The sequence below is a fragment of the Carlito syrichta genome, unplaced genomic scaffold (assembly GCF_000164805.1).
Source record: "Carlito syrichta isolate Samal-C Ts95f unplaced genomic scaffold, Tarsius_syrichta-2.0.1 Scaffold65451, whole genome shotgun sequence".
Lineage (NCBI taxonomy): Eukaryota > Metazoa > Chordata > Mammalia > Primates > Tarsiidae > Carlito > Carlito syrichta.
Genome location: NW_007009547.1, coordinates 752,648 through 772,546, shown reverse-complemented (window position 1 = coordinate 772,546; position 19,899 = coordinate 752,648). Strand labels below are relative to the sequence as shown.

Below are 19,899 nucleotides of genomic sequence, written 5' to 3'. Positions count from 1 at the left end.
TCAACTCCTAACAATCCCACCAGGTAAGCTCCCTCTTACTCTACATTTTACTAAGAAGGAAACTAAGGTGCCAAGAGATGAAGTTGCTTCCCTGAGGGTGCATACTAGTGAGCGGAAGAGCCAAGTCTTTAGGGTGGTCGAACTCCAAAGCATGCTTGAAAGCTAAGAGAAGCTGGATATTACTTGCGGACTTAGGGAGAATTTCACATTTCTATAGAACTCAGTCATAAGAACTTTTTGAAGGCCTATTAATATGGTAAGCTCCCAGAAGGTTCTGAAAACTGCCTCAAATTCAAGTAATAATAAATCTAACCATAAAGAGGACGGCAGTGTAAAAACACACATCTCAACCAAGCAGTAAACTTTGGTGGTGTGAGTTTCTGGTTCGTGTGAGAGATGTGCTACGTACACATTTCTCACTGAATTTAAGGACCCTTCAGAAATGCAGACAGTCAGTCATGCCTGGCTGTCTGCTTCCCTGAGCCACACGTAAGACTGAGAAACACAAGCATTCCTAAGCAAGGCCAGCTAGATGGAACGTCCCACAGTTCAACCAGTTTGAACACTTTTTCCACACCAATACTGCGTGGAATCCACATCTGGGATAGCAGGGAAAAGAACCATTAAATTGCTAACCTTTTCTCTTCCTCCTCCCTACTTCTCCATCTCAGTAAGTTCATCATACTTCTTCAAGATCCACCTCAAATACTACCTCCTGGAACGGCACTTGTCCTGATTCTTCCTGATAGAGTTCTTTTTTTCTCTGTGCTTACAACTATTTCCGTTCTCTGTTCATACACTTATCATATTTTAATTTTAATTAGGCATTGACGAGTTTGTCTGGTTATCATTTTAATTCTCATTCTCTCTAAGGAGGCTATTCGATCCTGGAGGGCAGGGTCTGACTTAGCTATTTCCGCATCCTCAACAACTGGCACAATGCCTACTAGAGGACAAATTCTCAAGAAAGATCTGTGGAATGAATGATGAATAAGGTGTGATGAAGAAGCCACTGGTAAGACGGAGCCAAGATACTAGGCAATCATTACTATAATGGAGGTATATAAAAGTATTAAGGAGATATAAAGAAAGACCAATTACAGTTAGAGGGATTGGGGTGGTTTCCTACAGGAGCTGACACATGGCCTTGGCAACCTCAGGGACCTGTGGGCCATCATGGGGTGGGAGAGAAGGGTGGCAGCCAGCAGAGGACTGAGAGCCAGCCAGGGTGCACCAAGGTTGACCTTCCACAATAACGGGGAGAGTGTTGGCAGTGGCTGGGGTCTGACTGTGAAGGGCCTTGTGAGCCTGTCCAGGAGTTTGATCTTGAGCCTATAATCACCAGGGAGCCATCCAATGCTTTTCAACAAGGAGAACTGTGATAGGGTGTGATGGTAAAAGATAATATTGGGCTGAAGGACAAAGGGACTAGAAAGGAGAAGGCCAGCTGAGACTCAATCACAGAAGCTTGGCAGAGACAGGGTGGGGTGACTAGGGGGAAGCTTGCAATGAAGAGGAATTTATGTGGCGAAATTCACTCATGTCACGACACAATGATGAGATGGGATAACAGGTCTTGGTCGACGATGGCATATGGGAAAGAAAGGAGAGGAAGGTGTTGAGGCTCACGGAGTCCTAGTGCGGGGAGATGAGTGCAAGGTGATGCCATTACCTGAGACTGAAAACCGAATGAAGAAGAGTCTTGGGAGAGGAAGCCTAGGGAACACCCAGGGGCGCTGCCAGGTAGGACATTGGAAAAATAAGTCTGGAGCAGAAGGGAGGGGCTGACTTGGGGGACTCAGACCCAGAATCCTCCCAGGTTAGAGAACCTGCCCTTCCTGGGACACAACAAAAAAAATTATGACTCAAGGAATGGAGATGCTTAGGCTGAAATGGAAGCCATAAGATGTTATATTAAATGTGTCTTCTATTTTCTGTATTCTGCCGCTTCCCTATCTGGGTCATGCTGATCCTGGAGGGACTGCCCCTCGCAGGGTTGGCCAATTCCTAGAGATAGTAAAACACATGCCTGAGAATGTACTTTTCAAATACAAATCAACTAATCCTAAGCCCACAGCCCCACCACCTTCTCTATCAGGTTTTCACACTCTAGGCTACTATCAGCCTCACCTAATCATCCCAGGGGCAGGTACCAGACAACTAAGGACAACCCGTATGTCCCAGGGTTGCTGAAAATTATTCAAACTGCCAGTCCGGAGCCTACTTACCCTGCTTTGCCCGTTCTTTCCTGTGGAAACCATACAAAAGACTCCTGCCCCACAGTCCCTCCCTCCCTCTGCTTCGTGACTAGCCTTGGTACTTCCCTGTGTAGTACTGGATGGCGTGGGTCCACCTGACGTCATAGTCTGCATAATAGTAGAGTACATTTTTTAAAAAAATTACTTCCTTTTTCCAACAAGGATCTAAGATTACTGATGTATACAATATCATAGCAAATTAAGCAAAAGAGTCAATCAGTATCCTTATTCCTAATTCCCAAATGCAACTTGAGTCTAGAGAAGTAAAGATTTGTCATCTTAGGATGTCCTGCTCTATAGAATCCCTTTATCCCAACACCCCTTTTCCCACCCGCAAACTCTCCAAGTCCTCAGGAAGGCCTTACCTATTTAAGACATTCTCTCTGCTTCACAGAGACTTACCCTTAAAAATTGGTGCTCCTAGAGTCACAGTTTGGGTACAGTAAAAATGATGGCATAAGGAAAAGAAGCACTATCTTTTCCACTTAATTTTCCAAGAAAGTATGAAGATACCTAAGCAGAGAGGGGAAAAATTCCAGTATCAATGTGTCTGATGGGAGACTAAATAATTAAAGAAACCCAACTCCTCCTAGCCTGCAAAGGCAGCAAGGCAAAGAGCTGTCTCGCTCCTTGCAGAGAACAAAACAAATCGATGCAAATCAATGTGATACACTCCACAGGCAACCTCCACACTTCGCCTTTTCTTACAAAATACCATCCCATCCCCACCCTCCATGTTTTAAAAGTCTGTGGTCAGTACAAAATTCTCCATTGTGATGAAGCCATATTCATCTAGCTTCTGTGCTCTTTAAAAATTGTTTTTATGGAGTCCATACTAACTGATCAGTGTACTGTTAGGTACACTTTGCCTGTTTATTTGGTGAGATAAAGGTTGAATAGTTTTCATCCTTTTTTTAATGAAAGGCTATTTCGAGTGGTCGTAAATGTCTTTGTGTCAAAACAATGTAATAGCCAAAATTCCTGCGCAAAGTAATCACTGTACTTTTGGGAATACTTACAAACAACAAGTAACTGGAATTTAGTGGGGGATTTTGCTTTGAGTGGGCACTCTACAGTATATAGGCAATAATCCAAGATCTTAAACTGGAATTCTGAAATACAGCAGCTCAGTCTTGTCCTCTGTTATGAGTGGTACTTTTTGGAAAAGGAGAAAGTTTAGCCCAACAACTTTCAAACCAGACCATTTTGTGCTAATTCTAGAATACATGACCTGCCAAAGTCAGAATTAACTTGCTTTCAATTTTCAGTCTCTGAGAATGCCTATCTCTCCATGGGTGAAGGAGCACAGACAGACACGGTACCACCACAAGAGAAACGTCAACTGTCAGGACATAAAAATGATACATTCGCATTTCCTGTATGTTCAAGGGTCAGTCCATTAAGAAACCACACGGAAGAAAGTGGGATGCATTCCAGTACGCCTCAAGGTAAAACATTTTCATATGCCAACCTGTTGAATTCTCTCCATCTTTTACATGAAAATCCTAGATAAACTGGATTATCTGGCAGTTTATCACAAAATATAAATATATAGTTTCATTGCTGAAGGAGGGGGTTGATCCAAACCTCTTTGGAAGAAGAAAGAGAAACATTCTGCAGAATACTTAAAACTGAAATGCAGCTGGCAAGCTGCCATTTGCCCAAAGAGGTTAATACCCCTGAAATCCGGAATATTGTGTCTCAACCTGAACAGTAATTGGACAAAGGCAGGAATTCACAAATATGGTCTTTATTTTATTTTATTTTTTTAAGTTGGAGTCTCACTCTGCTACCCAGGTTGGAGTGCAGTGGTATGCTCATGGCTACCCCAGCGTCAACCTGCTGGGCTCCGGCGATCCCTCTGCCTCAGTCTTCCAAGTAGCTGGAACTACAGGCGTGCGCTACCACGCTCAGCTAGTTTTTTATTTTTATTTTTTTATTGTAGAGATGAGGTCTTGCCAAGTTGCCCAGGATGGTCTCAAACCTGTGGGCTCAGGCAATCCACTTGCCTCAGCCACCCAAAGTGCTGGGATTACAAACTGAGCCCCAAGCTCTGCTAACAAATACAATCTTTAGAAGACTATTCTTTCTACTTTCTCTCTACTTTCCCACTGAAAGTATATTTTTACACCTATACGACTCCTAATGTCCAAGGCTCAACATGCCTTAAATTTCTAGGAGTCAGTCAGGCTGCCATGAAGTTGTTCTGAAAAGCTGGGTGGGGTGGCACACTCCTGTGATCCCACAGCTATTCGAAAGGATCACGGGAGCCCAGAAGGTTGGGGTCAGCCTGGGCCACACAGAAATATTCCATCTCAATGAAACATTTTCAAAAATAAAAAAAAGGAAGTTCTAAAAGAGGATCCCTCCATGCAACCCTGCCTCCTTGCCAGTGTTCTGGACACAAGGGGCTGGTGGGGGTGGGGGAAGGGTGTGCAAGTTAACTCATTGCCTTTAGACTGATCTGTAGCAGAGTTAACTTGTTTATGAAAACTTCTTTAAAACTCAGAAATATGCTTAGTTATCACATACCAGCCACTGAAACCTTCCTGAAAGAGGTGCTAAAAATACTAACTGCGTGAAACCAGGTGTTGGATTAGGCACAAGTGACTGCAAATAGGTATAAGGTTTCTTTTAGGGGTGATGAAAATGTTCTAACATTAATTGTGGTGACAGTTGTGCAGCTCCGCAAATATGTTAATAATCATTGCATGGGCAAGTTTTATGGTATGGAAATTATACATCAATAAAGTTTTTTAAAGTAAGTCTGACACAATCTGTATCCTGAGAATTTTTCAGAGCAACCCAGGCATATTTGCTACCAAATGAATGTTCACTTTCTCACAAATGCAGAGGTCCTTGAAAATCAGCCCCAAAGGCCATTGCTTTGTTAAGTTCTGGTCTGGCCATGTGGCTTTTTGAGTTGTGGCCACTATGTTTTCCTAAGCTCTGGTCCCCTCCCCTACCTTGGGGAGGTGAATCCCCTTTCTCTCTCCAATTTAATTTCTAAATAAACTATATTTTGAATTCAAAAAAAACAAATCAGCCCTAAATATCCAAAGCATGGAAATTATTTATATTTCTATCTGATAATCAACAAAAAGGACCAGAAGTCCCTCAGTTCCTGTTTCTCCTAGAAGGTGAACTGTAGGAGGGAGGCATTTCATTCAGACCCTGTAACTTCTTCCCAAAAGGATTCTGGCTGAGACCCCAACCATCAGGCCATTGAGACAAGTTATGAGAGTAAATCACTTTAAAAAAATTCACTACCTACTCCCTATTCTCTGTCTCTCCCCACAGAGGAATACATCATCCAGAAATTTTTAAAAATGAGAAATAGTGAAGTTTAGAATTCACAAGGAAAGGCGAATCAAATAAGTCATCGATGGTCTTTTCTTTATACACTACATTGCAGCACCATTATTTTTACACATGGTCAAAGGCAGGCAGTTAAATGACAAGTGTCTAATCTGACCTATAACAAGAAGGGTAAACCAGTCAAAGAAGAGCTTAAAATGTCTTTAAAAAAACCCCAAACACCATAAAAGCTAGATCAGTGACCTAAGAGAAGAGTGATTATTCTAGTATGGCTGGGACCATTCTGCTTGAGGCCTGTCTCCTGGCATAATGATTATAATAGCCTTTCTGCCACTTCCAATCTTTTCCTGATTGTGATGTGTTCCCCCTACCTGAAAGTAGACAAGACCACACTGAGGATGACAGCAAGGCAACATGGACAGTTTTTCCTTGGTGCTACCAGCTGGTTATTGACAAGTAGGAGATCTTAAGGCACCACTGGGGAGGGAGCTCACCCTTAGATGGATGGAAGGGATCTGAGAGATCAGAAGGTCCAGCACAGATGCATTAGAATCATCTGGGTGCCTTGTGTTGTTTTTATAGACTCATGCCTGGCCTCTTCACCCTCAAATTCCTACGTGCCTTATTAAGAAAGCCTGAACTCTGAAGTGACCTGTTTAAGTTAACTTGACTAGACTGGAAAGCTAATGCAATAGCTCTAGAATTTCAGAATTTCTAGTGCCTTCTGGGACCTCAAGCCTCAGGCTCAGGCCCCAAGCTATGATGACTTAACAACTACCTCCTTGGACAGCTTTTCTCATGGATCCCCTCAAGTCTCCCACTTCCCATACATTGTCAATTACTTTGAATCAGACCTGCCACTGGGCCTGGCCCGGCCTCCATTATTATTCTTTTATTTTGGTTTTGTGTTCACAGATGAGAGCTGTGGATGCTTAAGAAGGGTGTTGGGTGGGGATGGGTAGAAAATTGGGCAGCACAAGCACAAGCTTTGAGTACTTTTATATAAATGGTCATACAAAAGATCATTTTCACCTTGCCTCTGTGCTAAAAAAAAAAGGTAATTTCCAAGAAAAGTCTTGCCAGGAATGCGAAATCTTCCTATTTAAATAGAGAATATTCCTTCATTTAGAGTTAAGAATTATATTACAAAGTTATCATCCATTTTATAAAGCTTTTTTTTTGACTCATTTCAAAATAAAAGGACCTATATAGCTAGGGTCAAAAGTGGCTCAATCTCTAAAGGTGCTCCCTCCAGCATCTAGATATCTTCGGCTATGTGCCCCCAGTCACCCATGACTTTACTGCTGCTTGTTCATCTGGGTTCAATAGGCTGCCAGAGAGAGGTTGTCAGAGAAGAACCCCCTTTTTTCAGGTTGGCATAAATGTGGTCTGTCTATGGTAGTACAAGAAGCCCATGGGAAAACACTGACAAAGTTGTCTCAGTGTTCTTGATGTATCTGGTGCAAATGGATATTTTAACTTCTACCTCTATATCTGGCCTATTCAATTCAATGGCATGAGGTTATGGCAAAACAACAGATGAAAGTCTCTCTTGATTTTGGCACATTTACACCAATGCAAAGTGTATTGAATAATTGTTTCCCTCTGCTCCATGCCTTGCTGGTTCTATAATATCCCCTTGAGCCTTAAGAACATATTGGGTATCAAAAAAAAAAAAAAAGAAAAAGGAAAAATATATAATTATTATTATATAGTAAATCACGATAAATTATTATATTATCCCCTTATCCATCCTTACCTAGGTGTGTCTGAAAAACAATGTGCACAATTTCAAAGAAATTGAAAAAGCAATAAAATTTCTGCTGTTTGATATGCTCAACACAGAGTATATTCTGGTTATTATAAAAATACATAATCCGATTTTAATATTTAAGAAGTATTTCAAGATTTCACAGTGTCTTAGAGTCAGTGATAAATTATGCTACACACATGTTACATAAAACAGCACTCTGACTATAAGAGCATTAGATAAGCATTTCCCTTGAGTGTTCAGTGATATTTTCCAGCAAAGATAGATTAGGGATGTTCTGTTGAATCAGCTGCCCAGTGTGGAGAATAGGGGGCATCACACGTCTACTGCAGTGGCTAATGAATAAGAACGTCACTGGGGGCCTCACTCTGCAGAGTACACCAGTGGCAGGAAAACTGCCACTTCAGGGAGAGCTACAAGCACCAATCACACAGAGCTCTGGAATGTAGCTGGACAGCAAGCTCCCCAAGAGGAGATGACAGACCATGATTCTCAAATGCAAACTTTCCAACGTCCTTGCAAAAAGCTTATATCCATATATAATTTCTTCATGAAAATAATTTGATGTGGCCAGCTAGGTAGAAAATTAGAATTGCTGCAAGATTATGAATACTTTTCTGGATAAGTCACATTGCTGATACCACCTAGATAACGAGATTGAACCCAAGAAGATCTGTGGCTGCTGCTTTTCAAAACTTGCAGTAAACAGGCATTCCCTCTCAGTTTAAAAGTGACCTAGGGCCTCCTGGTGCTCACCATAGGCTGCATTCTTACACCCATTGTATAGAAAGAGGAAGGAGAACAAACCTACCCTATATACCCTCAGCTCAGGCTCTATGCCTGGTCTGCATTGTAAATGGAGATTTATAGAGAAAGAAAAGAAAAAAGTGACCTCTGATTATTAATACTACAAAACAAAACACACACAGGAAACCCAAACCTGCAGGATGTTTTCTCTAGACTACTAAGATGACAACCTATCCAAAAGCTACTTTGCAAGTGTAACTCCTCTGTCTTTGAGTTCATTTGGGGAGAGGGTGATAGCAAACAAACTGGCTGCATGGCTCTTCATTTTCAGGAACTAACTAGAACATCAGAGCCGTACAACAAAAAAAATCTTTTACTGATTTTCTTCAGGCTTTTGTCATTTAAAGGGCCCTTGCATTCTTTAAAGTGAGAGTTCATTTAATTCTGTAATGACAGATCTAAGACTATCCATCGGAAAAATCTTCTTTTTGGTTGCATATACCTGCAAATAAACCAAAAATCGATGAATTGCATACTCTGAATGAAGAGAACGGTGTGGTATGTGAATGATATCTCAATAAAGCTGTTAAAAAAAAGTTCTGACTTTATCAGCACAATTTTTTTTTTTAATCACCAAAAAGAGAAAATAAAAGCTCCCATTTTGCTGCTTAAGCCATGTGTTGACGTCACCCAGAAGAATTATGTCTGCTGTGGGGAACTTTTCAAGGTATATGCAGATGCAGCATAACTTGGCTTCCTGTTATCACATAAGTAGAGCCAGGATCAAGAGGGAGGGGCAAGGCCAATGGGACTTTGAGAACTCACTTGGAACAGGGGCTGATCACAGTCGGTGTAGGTGGGTAAACCAAGGCAATATTCACTCGCTCGCTGCCGTTCTTGGGGCAAATGATCTCTGCCACTCCTTCTGGTCTGGGCTGACTCAGCAACTCCCCTGCAGGAGAGAGGAAAATGCGTTAAGGAGATGTACCCTAAAAATGGGAAGGCAGTGCTTGCAGATGGAGGAGGGAGTGGAAGGGAGAAGGGCAGGTTGTGAGGAAGCAAAGCATCTATAGACACTGGAGTCAGGCAATGCACATGCAACCACAAACAGTAGAGCTGTTCTGTCTCCTGGCTTCACTTCCTAAATTCTCATCTGTGTCACTGTGGAGAATGTTCTAATGGTCATGGCAGAAAGGCCTGGCTAGACAAAGACAGCATCTGTTGCTGTCCTGCTCACCTTTCTTTTCACAGACTGACTCTGGAGACCTTTATCTAGAAGTCACCAATTGAGCCAGGCTCCCCAGAATCCAATGAGGCAAGGGCTGCCAAAGAGGTGTTTGTGATTAGAATTGGGGCAGATGGAATTCAAGCAGACTCCACCAGCCTTTCAACAAAGCCCTGCATAAATGATCTGGAAACGCAGCTGACTAAAGGTGTTAACAAGGCTGACAGCCTAAGATCTGCCCAGCCTCTTCCTGGCAAGTAGACTTCCCAGATAGGTGTGTGTGTAGAGTTGGAAGCACTAACACACTATCTTATGACTAATGGGGCTTTAGTAAAGAAGGTAATTAACTTAATGGATTGCCAAAATATCTAAAGGAAATCTGTTTCTCTGCATGCCTTGGATATCATCTCTTTCCAACTAGATCATTAAATCCTAAGAGCAGCAATGACTTCCACTCCTTAGTTTCCACTCCCTCGTCCATGCACCTGGGCACCCTCCCTTCCTCAGGGAGTACTCAATGAAGGGCTTCTGAATGATGATGGGACATGCTATTACTTAAACTGCCTTCCTTAAACCTAGAAAGTAAATATAAACCAAACTTAGGACACGGAACATATACCAGCTGGGAAGAGACACTACTAAAGCGGAAACTCCAACTCTACAGCAGCCATCACTGCCACTGCTGACTTAAATTCTAGAGACACTAGGGTGGCTGACCCCCTTATCCCTGGCAGATATATTCCAAGACCCCAGTAGGTGCCTGAATCTGTGGATAGTACTGAACTCTATATAGGCTATGTTTTTTCCTATATAGTCATACCTATGATAAAGTTTACTTTATAAATCAGGCATAGTTAGTTAGAGTAACAACAACAACTCATAATAAAATAGAACAATTATAACAATATAACTAAAGTTATATAAACATAGTCTCTCTCTCTCTCTCTCTCTCTCAAAATATCTTATTGTACTGTACTCACCTATTTTCAGACCTTGGTTGACCTTGGGTTATTGAAACCACGGAAAGTAAAACCACAGATGGAGCGGTACTGTATATGCTGACATTCAATGACATAAAATTCCTTTGCCTCAAATTATCATTTTTTTTTTTTTGAGTTGGAGTCTCACTCTGTCACCCAGACTGGACTGGCCGCTCCCGGCCACTGCAGCCTTGACCTGCTGGGCTCCAGCGATCCTTCCGCCTCAGCCTCCCAAGTAGCTGGAATTACAGGCATGCACTACCACACCTGGCTGATTTTTTAATTTATTGTAGAGATGAGGTCTTGCTGCCCAGGAGGGTCTGGAACCCGCGGGCTCAGGCAATCCACTCACCTCAGCCTCCCAAAGGCAAGGGATTACAGGCTGAGCCACCGAGCCTGGCTGACATATTTATACTTTTATGAAAGTCATTAATTGCCTGATATGACCATTTTTCTACAGCATTACACAATAAGAATTGAATGCAATGTGAGTTTCTTATCCAAAATGCTGTAAACACCATACTACTGCCAAAGTTAATTTAGCATTGTTAGCTTGTATCATGGATACAAGGGTATCAGAACTGTACTCTGATTCCAGCTAGGACGAGATCCCCAAACATAAAAATGTAAGTTAAAAATGTGAACATTAAATACCATCAAAGTAATGAAATGAGCCCAAGTAATAGCATGTTCGAGCCAGACTGAAACCTGGAAGGCATCCAGCCCACATAGCCATTCATAAGTCAGAAGCTCTCTGAATTTAACAGATTTTCTCCAAGTCCCACAGAGAGCTGCATGCCTATAAACCAACCCACCCCTCACAGACCATGGGACTAGCACTGCCATGAGAAGGGGTCCTGAGCACCCCTGGTCTCTTGGCCAAGCCCCTAATCCTAGACTACTCTCATCTGATATATTCAATTTCTACTTCCTGTCCTATGATTATCTCTAGGGCTTGAACATAGACTGGACTCCTCTAGTTTTCTCTAAAGACTCTCTCCTGATTGGAATTTCACACAGACCTCAGCCCCATCTGCTTTTGGCTGCCTGGGCAACAGGGATAACAACTGCAGATGCAAAGGTTCTGTCCCCAGCACCCTTCCCTGGCACCAGCCTGACACAGCTGGCTTCTTGGCTGAGTATGTTGTAGCTTTTGGTAAGTGAAAGACTAGGTTGCCAGAGAATATGAAGTAACATACACCACTATTAAGCCTCGGTTACCAATTTCTATTAAACCAATAGCTTTCTATTAAACCAGACTCTCAGTGTCATGTAGTCAGGTGACTGATTTTGTTGGGGTCCTGCCCCTAGCTAGCAGCACTATTCCCAGCCATGAAAATAGCACCAAAGCAGGAGACATGGAGAAGTTTCACACACATGAAACACTGATCTGATATTAATGAATGCCGAGCAGGGAGAACAGTTCACAATTTCCAGCACACCCATCCACCCCAACAACCCCCTACAGGGTGCCAGTATTCCTAGGATCTAAGAAGTATGCAAAGTTTCTAGATTACGAACATAAGATAAATAGCTCTTCTCCTCTCAAACAGATCTTAACACAAATACAAAGAGTGGTTTATTAGTTTGTGTTATCTAGTAAAATAGCAGAAACTAATCATCCTCAAATTTAACACGAACTTGATCTTCCAAATAAAATGCATTTATTCACTGCCTAACTAACTACTGAGACCTTCTTGTATGTGAAGACCGAAGAAGATGCAGGGGGTTCAGGATTCTAGGGCATGGCCTCTGACATAGGGGATCTATGTCCATGGAGGAAGACAAGTGCAAAGAACTACCATTCTATATGATGGGTGCCCCAACGAAATTGATGAGATGCTAGAGGAGTCAGGTGGAGAGATTCTTACTGACTTGTGGGACTGGGAAAGATATCAAAGAGTAGGGATTTATATTTCAAACTGAAAAATAACCTAAACTATCCCAGGAAATAAAAAAAAAAGATGATCACAGGAGCAACTAAAATCCAGTGAGCATTTATTATGTGCTGCTTGATGTTGTATATAAATTATCCTCATGACAAGGGATAATTATTATCTTCACTATGCAGAAGAGGAAACTGAGAATCAGATGGGATAAGTAATTTGCCAATGGTCACAGGAAGAATTGGCAGTGCCAGGATTTGGAACCAAAACTATCTGACTCAACTCTTAACCACCAGATCATGATATCCTTTGTCAAGGATATGATGATGATTAAATTAGATGATATATACATGAAAAGTACTAAACACTATATTTGGCATCTAGGAGGTTCTTGACACTATTATTACAGTCATGAGAATATTTTGTAAAGGTTATTCTTTCAAATGTATAAAAAATTCATTCAAGCACAAGATCAGTACCAAGAATCTCTGTGGTAAAGCGATATACCAGAATAAGACCATAAATTATCTTATGCCAAACATCGCCCACCCGAAAAATGTGAATAAAAAATTTAGATCTTACTACAAATCTGTCATCACTAGCAAAAGTGAATTAAAAAGATATAACCCAAAGTTTGTGGGAGCTGTCAAAAAAAAGTGACACTTACAGAAAACATGTTAACAATAGATTTTAAAAATATATCCATTTGGCCTTAAATACTTATATTTTCAGGAACTTGGTTATAGAAAGTAGGCCTTTCTTTCTGACAAAGATTATACAATGACGGCTCATGACAGCACTGTTTACAATATGGTGAAACCTTGGTAACTCCCTCAGCATCCAAAAATGTGGAAATGGCTAAAAACTATGACACATTAACAAAATGGAATATTCTGTAGTCATTAAGTACTGTGAGGTTGGCCAGATGCGGTGGCCCATGCCTATAATCCCAGCACTTTGGGAGGTCGAGGTGAGAGGATTTCCTGAGCCCAGGGGTTAAAGACCAGCTTGGGGGAAACTTAGTGAGACCTCATCTCTACAATAAACCAAGAAAAATTAGCTAGGCATGGCGGTGGTGCATGCCTGTAGTTCCAGCTACCTGGAAGACTGAGGTGGAAGGATCACCTAAGCCCAGCAGGTCAAGGCTGCAGTAGCCATGAGAGTGCCACTACACTCCAGTCTGGGCGACAGAATGAGACTCCAACTTAAAAAAAAAAAAGAATTGTGAGACTGACATTTCCAGGTGGAAATGTAAATTTGAAAGTACTTTTTAATTAGAAACACAAACAGACCAAGAACATACATGAATACAGAGTAAAATGGGTCAATAAAGATGAACTGGTCCTGGGATTTTTTTTCTTACTTATTTTGACATTTGAGTCAATAATAAAAGAGACTAAAGTATGCTTCATACGGACGGGAGATGCCAACTTTAAATGCTGATGCTATCTCCTTTGCTGGAGATCTTCTATTCATGTGCAGCTTACAATACTATTAGTCTCTTCAGAGGTACAGAAGTTTGGCCTACTGCTCAGAACACTGCATTTACTGATACTATATCAGGCTACAACACATTCTCCTTGCGCCCATTAAAGCTATGAAAAACTGTACTTAATTACTCTGGCTCAGGCTTTCTGCCATTAAAATGCTAGCAAACTCTTATCAACTGTTTTTCCAGAGCGCTAAGTTTTGAGTTTTTTTTTTTTTTTAAATCACCAGAAGGTAAGTGAAATGGGCTCATCCTTTTCTGCTAATCATTAGAATTCTCAAATTCTGGGCACATTATACAAAATGACTCCCACTGCAATGTTAAAAGCCCCCAATTTTTTTTTTTTTTGAGTTGGAGTCTCACTCTGTTGCCCAGACTGGAGTGCAGTGGTCGCTCCCAGCCACCGCAGCGTCGACCTGCTGGGCTCCGGCGATCCTTCCGCCTCAGCCTTCTGAGTAGCCGGAATTACAGGCGCGCGCTACCACGCCCGACTAATATTTTGATTTATTGTAGAGATGAGGTCTCGCCTGCCCAGGCGGGTCTCGAACCCGAACCCGAACCCGCGGGCTCAGGCAATCCACTCACCTCAGCCTCCTAAAGGTGCGGGATTACAGGCTGAGCCACCAAATATTTCTTTCAGTGCAAAGAAAAGCTACTTCCTAATCCAGGATAAAGATCTCAGTTATAAACATCCCTCAGAAAGTAAAGATGGCCTAGAAATTAAAACAACTTTAAAATAAACGATCTATATAGGTTCTATTAAATGAAGAATTACCGGGACATTGTCAAGGTCTCTTTCTGCTCTAATACTCTAAAACTCATAGTCCTCCATCCCCCAAAGTCTACTGCTGTCTTTTAATTAGGTGAGCATCTGGATGTGGCTGCCATGAGACACACAATTTCACATGCCACCTCAGGGCAAAGGCACCATCCTTGGAAATCAATGCACAGCAATGCCCTCACTCTGCAAGTCCACCAAGTTATCAGAGACAGCTAAGATCAGAGAGCTACATGATCACTTTCATGTCTGAAAAGCCAGACAGATACAAGGACACCTTGCCTCAAAACAAAATAAAGCCCAGGAAGCATCTACACAGGAGAAGTAAACAACGAACATTACAATGTTTATTTTTAAAATGTGCATCTGCACATACTTAAAAGCACTAGAAAAGGCGACAGAGATCTCTACTTGCTGGTTCCAATGCAGTCAACTGTCTGCACGCTGCAATGCCTTCTCCCTTCTGGGGGAGGGTCCCCAAAGCCTGCACCTCATCACACCCTACAAACTCCCTCTGGAGCACCGATGGGCAGCTCCTGGAGTGGCCACCACTCAGAAGAAATACAATAGACTGGACTGGACTTTTCGACAGGCTTTATTAATATAAAAATCTATTCTGTTAAGTGACTTTGCATCTTGACCTTTTGATTATGATTGATAACTTTTCTTTAGAAGAGAAAATGGCATGTAGGAGGTCATATAGCAAGACTGTGCAAGGAGCAGAAACAGCTTGGGACCTTCTCTCCAAGCCCAGGTGGTGCCCATTTCTGGCATGCATCTTTTCACAGAACACAAGTAAAAATTATGCACAATTATGAAAATACACCCTTCCTCAACTGTAATGTGCTGTCTTCAAGTGTTATTTGATAAATAATTGGAATAAAGGCAAAATTTAAAAATAAGTTTAAAAACCAAAAGATGTAGATTAGACAATGTTCCTTATGGGGACTTTGCATCATTTAAACTAAAAGGAAAGCTTAAAAGAATATTTACAATATGTAGTTTTGAAATTGTTTCTGGAAATCTTTAACATAACTTTTGAGAAAACAAGAGCTATCAATAACCCATAATTTTTTCATTGGTTAAAAAGACCTGGTATAAACTAGATGAGAAATGAAGAAGATAATTGTCTTAGGCCTGGCTCTGCCATTGAGTTCTTTTCTCCTTTCCTCCCTTCCTTCCCACCTTCTTCTTTTTCTTCTTCTCTCCCTCCTTCCTCTGTCCTTACCACCTTCCTTCTATTTTTTCCCCTTCCTTCCACAGATACAGGGAATAAGATATACAAAATCCCTGCTTTTGTGGAGTTTACAGTCTAGAGGGAAAATGAGTGTGAAACAAAGGGCATAACTAATAAAAACCTGTAACACAGATAATTAAAACAGGAGGATGTGGGAGTGACTGTGGTTACTTAAACTGGATTGCTGGGGGCACTTATCTTATCCGAGGAGGTGGTGCTGAAGCTGAAATCTGAACAAGGAGCTGCTAGTTGTAGGACGAACATTCCAGGCATGAGGAGAACCACTGATGCCAAGTCCTGAAAGTAGGAGGAAGCTTGATTGCCCAGAGGAGAGATTAGCATGTCTAGATCACACGATGAAGGGGAAAGGAGAAGAGAAGCAGGTAGGGAGGCCAGGGCCAGACTGTGGGGACTTTGCAGGTCAGAGGATAACATGTGGTTTTCATTCGAAGTGGTAAGGAGCTACGTGGAAGATTTTGTTTTATTTTTAGAGACGAGGTCTTGCTCTAACACCTAGGCTAGAGTACAGTGGCATGATCATAGCGCACTTCAGCCTCCAACTCCTACATTTCCTACCTCAGCCTCCCAAGTAGCTAGGACTAGAGGTATACCACCATGTCTGATTAATTAAAAAAAAAATTTTTTTTAGAGATTGGGTCTTGCTTATGTTGCTCAGGCTAGTCTTGAACTTCTGGCCTCAAGTAATCTTCCTGCCTCAGCCTCTTGAGTTGCTGGGATTACACATAAGCCACTCTGCCTGGCAAAGGTTTTAAACAGAATGATGACATCTGACTTATGGCTGAAGAAGATTGTTCTGGCGGCTGTGTAGGGCAGCAAGATTGACACAGGGTGACCATCAAGAGGTTCACACAGTAGCCTAGGCAGGAGATAGTGAAAGCTTGACCTAAGGAAGTGAAAGTCAAGATGGATAGACTGAGATGTGTTTTGTAGTCAGTCAGCAGGACTTGCTGATGAGCTGGTTGTGGGAATAAGAAGCAGAAAAGAACCAAAAAAAAAAAAAATTGAATTTTTGGTTTGAAAAACTGGTGGATGGTAGGACTGTGTGCAAGACTAGGTGCTATGGTCTGAAGGTTATACCCCTCAAAATCACATATTAAAATCTAATCACAAGCCGGGTTCGGTGGCTCAGCCTGTAATCCTGCACCTTTGGGAGGCTGAGGTGAATGAATTGCTTGAGCCCACGGGTTCGAGACCCACCCGGGCAAGTGACGAGACCTCATCTCTACAATAAATCAAAAAATTAGCCGGGCATGGTAGCACGTGCCTGTAGTTCCAGCTACTTGGAAGCCTGAGGCGGAAGGATCGCCGGAGCCCAGCAGGTCGAGGCTGTGGTGGCCAGGAGTGGCCACTGCACTTCAGTCTGGGCGACAGAGTGAGACTCCAAATCAAAAAAAAAAAAAAAAAAATGTAATCACAAATGTGATGACATTAGAAAATGGGACTTCGGGAGGTGATTAGGTTATAAAAATGAAGCCTTCAGCCGGGCACGGTGGCTCACACCTATAAACCCAGCACTTTGGGAGGCTGAAGTGAGAGGATTGCCTGAACCCACAGGTTCAACACCAGCCTGGGCAACTTGGTGAGACCTCATCTCTACGAATAATCAGAAAATTAGCCAGGCATGGTGGTGTGTGTCTGTTGTTCCAGCTACTTGGGAGGCTGAGGTGGAAGGATTGCCTGAGTCCAGTAGGTGGAGGCTGTGGTGGCCATCAGCGTGCTACTGCACTCCAGCCTGGGGGACAGAGTGAGACCTCATCTCAAAAACAAAACAAAAACAAAAAACCCAATGTAATATAACACCTGTTGGCAATTTAAAATAGATTCTTTACCAAAAAATATAAAAATAGTCTAAAACACCTCAATTATACCAATCAGTTTAATGTATATGAAACTGCTAATCTTAGAGAAACAGTAAAAAATAATAGTGGTTAAGAAAAACCCTCTGGAATCAGCCTTAGTTCTAAATCTCAGCTAAAGATTACCAGTTGTGTGGCTCAGTGAAGGTCTAGCCAGAAGACAGAAACCATAGAGTTTAACATCAATAATAATTAACTAGTTACAAGGAATGGCTACCCAGAAAAATAGACAAGAACTATAAAGAATACCTTAAGGCTGAGGAAGAACATTCAAGGGAGAAAAACTTGGAGGTGGGGAGAGCCTTCTCAAGGCTGAAACTCAGTCCCCCTTGGATAGAGCGGGGTGCAGTTCCTTGGATGGTGAAGATTGCTGGGAGGCCAGATTATCCACAGTCAGTTGGCCGAGTCTAATAGGCAGAGGACTGTCTGCTGATAAATTATCTGGAAAGCTGTCTTAGAGAATGAGGGAGCAGGTTGAGGGGAGAGAGCAGGTTGTTGAACTTCCTGGGAAGCTCATGTACCCGCTGCAGTTCCTGGAAAGCCAGCCCCACGGGATCCTGTGAAATTAAGGGGAAAGGCAGCTGGAACACCCTTAAAACTCTGGGAAGACACTGATGGGAAATGCTGAACTCCACGGGGAATTGGCTGGGGCATCCATACATGCAGCTGGAATCTTCCTGTGAACCACTGGTAAGTCAGTGGAATGTCCATAGATATTTTTCAGCACTTGGTCACATATACTCAGAGAGTTTTGGGAGTCAAAGAATGGTCCCCAAAACTGTAGAGATGCTACATTCTTCCTGTGAGCAGAGTTTGCTTTGGGCTCAATTACAGTTGACCCTTTGTATGCATGGGATCCCAAATCCTTGAATTCAACCAACTATGGATCAAAAATATAAGAAAAATAGATTGTGTATCTGTACTAAACATGTATGGAGTTTGTCTTGCTATTATTCTTTAAATAATACATTATAACAGCCATTTATGTAACATTTACATTGTATTAGGTATTATAAGTAATTTCAAGGTGATTCAAAGTATACAGGAGGATGTGCATAGGTTATATGTAAATACTATATCATTTTATATCAGGAACTTGAGCATCCATGGATTTGGGGACCTGAGGGAGTCCTAGAACTAACCACCCGAGGAAACCAAGGGATAATTGCAGTTCTTCTTGAAAATAAGTCAAGTTGATAGGGCTACTTGATCAATGGATATATCCTAAGGTATGAATTCCAAGGGCAGCTGCAAAGACTTATGCCATCAACAATTGTGACCCCTTTCTTCTAGAACTGTGTTTTCATTTTCACCATACATCCCTGCAATTCTTCAAAATGTAAGAATCACTGAGTTCTAGGAAATTTAACAATATAAAGAAATTTCTATCACCAACCATCTGTGGACTTCTCCAGTTCAGTTTTTATTCCAAATCCTGGGACATGTTTAAAAAAAAAACCAAAAAACCTAGAAATGTTCTTCTATGCCTTGAAGCTTTGGGGATAACTTGTAAAGTCTCAACAGTACGAGAGAGTATAATCTACAGGACAAACAAAATAAGGTCAGCTGGGGTTCTTACAAATGCCCTGAGGCTAAGGCTATAACTCCCTACCTTCAGCAAGTGCCCATGGCCTGGTCATCAGGTAGCACAAACAAACTAAATTTCAACACGTTGCTTTCACTTCTTCCTAATATCCTCCAAAATGATGACAGTGGTGACAGTTACAGTCAGAAGGAAAAACAAAGGTGGTCACACTCTTGATTACTTCTGTGAATCAAACAATGATCTTAACCTGTAAAGTTCTCAAATTCTCCTGATGAATAATGCAAGCCATCCAGCCCATAAGCTGAGGATAGATGCCTGGAACCCTTCGGCCGTCCTCTTGAGGCAGGTGCTTCACCTGGACTAACAAGCTCAGCTAAAGCCTGTATAGTCCAACACCTGACAGAAGCATATAGCCCAATATAATAGTTGTTTACCAATCACATAAAACATTTTTTGTTTTTTGTTTTTTTTTTTTGGTTTGAGACATGGAAGGGAGAAGATGATGACTAAATAATTCTGGTATGCTAAACCAAGAAAAGTTGCCTTTGGTTCTCATTTCTCCCTTGGGTAATCACCTAATCACTCAGATCTCTTCAAGATCAAAGGGCTGTGGCCTCAGATCACAGTGCCCCTTCCAAAGCATTTGGCAAAAGTTCAACTCGGAAAAACCAAGGAAAAATACTACTAATAAAACAACTTTTTCATCCCGCTCCTTTGGGAGGCTGAGGTGAGTGGATTGCCTGAGCCCGCGGGTTCGAGACCTGCCTGGGCAGTGAGACTTCATCTC

The 19,899-nt window shown here is 41.9% G+C and overlaps 1 protein-coding gene across 1 annotated transcript in view; it reads right to left on the bottom strand.

Moving 5' to 3' along the window:
- Nucleotides 1-19,899, bottom strand: part of MFHAS1 (malignant fibrous histiocytoma amplified sequence 1) — a gene marked incomplete at its 5' end in the record, with an annotated part of 101,973 nt that overhangs the window by 3,552 nt on the left and 78,522 nt on the right. Inside the window, one exon of the mRNA XM_021709002.1 lies at nt 8,920-9,046. Within this exon, the coding sequence (XP_021564677.1) occupies nt 8,920-9,046 (127 nt within the window). The remainder of the gene's footprint in view (nt 1-8,919; nt 9,047-19,899) is intronic.